This window comes from Echinococcus granulosus (assembly GCF_000524195.1).
Source record: "Echinococcus granulosus chromosome Unknown EG_S00056, whole genome shotgun sequence".
Classification (NCBI taxonomy): domain Eukaryota; kingdom Metazoa; phylum Platyhelminthes; class Cestoda; order Cyclophyllidea; family Taeniidae; genus Echinococcus; species Echinococcus granulosus.
The window spans coordinates 500595-502017 of record NW_020170436.1 but is presented as its reverse complement, the minus strand read 5'-3'; the positions used below and the strand labels follow the sequence as shown (position 1 = coordinate 502017).

General features: G+C 44.8%; 1 protein-coding gene across 1 annotated transcript in view; it reads left to right on the top strand. All coding sequences in view use genetic code 11, as the record gives it.

Annotated features, from left to right (window-relative positions):
• Nucleotides 1-1037: 1037 nt before the first annotated feature.
• The window catches only part of EGR_06431 (hypothetical protein), a gene marked incomplete at both ends in the record, with an annotated part of 2114 nt that continues 1728 nt past the window's right edge, over nt 1038-1423 (top strand). The window contains one exon of the mRNA XM_024495680.1: nt 1038-1207. Within this exon, the coding sequence (XP_024349956.1) occupies nt 1038-1207 (170 nt within the window). The remainder of the gene's footprint in view (nt 1208-1423) is intronic.

Here is a 1423-nt window from a genome sequence, read left to right as displayed (position 1 = left end):
TTTCGGACAGGTTACGACCGGGTATGTTGTCTACACGAGTGATTCTAATGGTACTTGCGAGTTGAACGACAGGGATGATGATGAAAAGATGACGAGGAGGACTGCAGTTGGTACAGTGATAGGGAATTATCTGAGTGTGCAACATTCATCCATCGTTTCAGTAATTCGCCCTCTACCAATGCTGTACCTACCTCTACATCCTCGCATCTGAAACAGCTATTGTGGCTGCCAGCTGGGTATGTATTTATTCAACTTTTAATCTCTCTGTACTTAGCTTTTCACCTGCAGTGCCTTCACTCCTCGCTGATGAGGCGATAAGTCAAGGCGGCATAGAAGAAGCGAAGTGCACGTGATAGGAAGGGATTAAGAGGCTGCAAGCGTGGATCCACCGAAATGTTGCGTAGCAGAACTCGCAACCTGCAGAGGTAGCAGAGTCGGTGCTCCTTGCGCATGCGATGAATCAACTGTTGAACAATCTGCTGCATTGCACAACTTTCGCCACTGGCTTGACCTTCCTCATGCCTCGGCTGGCATTTGATCAGTGGGAAGGCAGGTGCACGAATTGCTTCATCAGACGTCAATGCTTGCTTGGTAGTCTGCTTACCACTCCTTCCCACTTCCTCCTAGTGGGATGCTCTTCTCTATGTCTCAGGCGACATTTCATGAACTGAAATGCCATTCATGCAAAACGCCTTTTTCGAATTGAAAAGCATGATGCATGGCAGTTAAATTTGGTGAATGGGGTAAGGCTATGCAAGTGGGGGAAAATGACTACCACAGGCAGCTCACTGCAATATTTTCCATTCTAAGCAGAAGATTAAATGGAAAGAAATGAAATATTGCGTGCTCCTATGCAACCATCAGCTTATTTCTCCGTCGACCTAGTTCAGTCATCGTCGTGAGGCACAGAGCTGACAGGGCATTGCACGTGGTGATCATTGAGTCGACGTGGCGGGGTGAAAATTTCATTGTGTGAAGAATCTGCAAAATATTGAAATGTATTGTGATTGATGAAATAGTGGGAGAGGTACATTTGCATGGAAAGAAGTGACAAATATCAATATTTACTATCAATCCATCCACTCTCTATATATCTTACTTTCACCACCGCTCGTTTATCTACCCATCATGTACCCATTCATCCTTCATCCACCCATCCACACATTCAACCACGTATCCCATTATGCTTCCATCCTATATTCATCCGGTATGCGTTTTCCATCAATTCATTCATCCTCCCATCTGTGTATACATCCCCTTTCCCAGCCACCGATGCTCTCATCCATTCATTCAACACCTTTATAAGGCCTTTTCTTTCCATCTATTCTGTTTGCATTCATCCTGAATCCATATATCCACCAGCTATCCGTCAAAACATCATTTCATCTATTTGTTCATCTCCCATGCATCCAGATGTCCATTC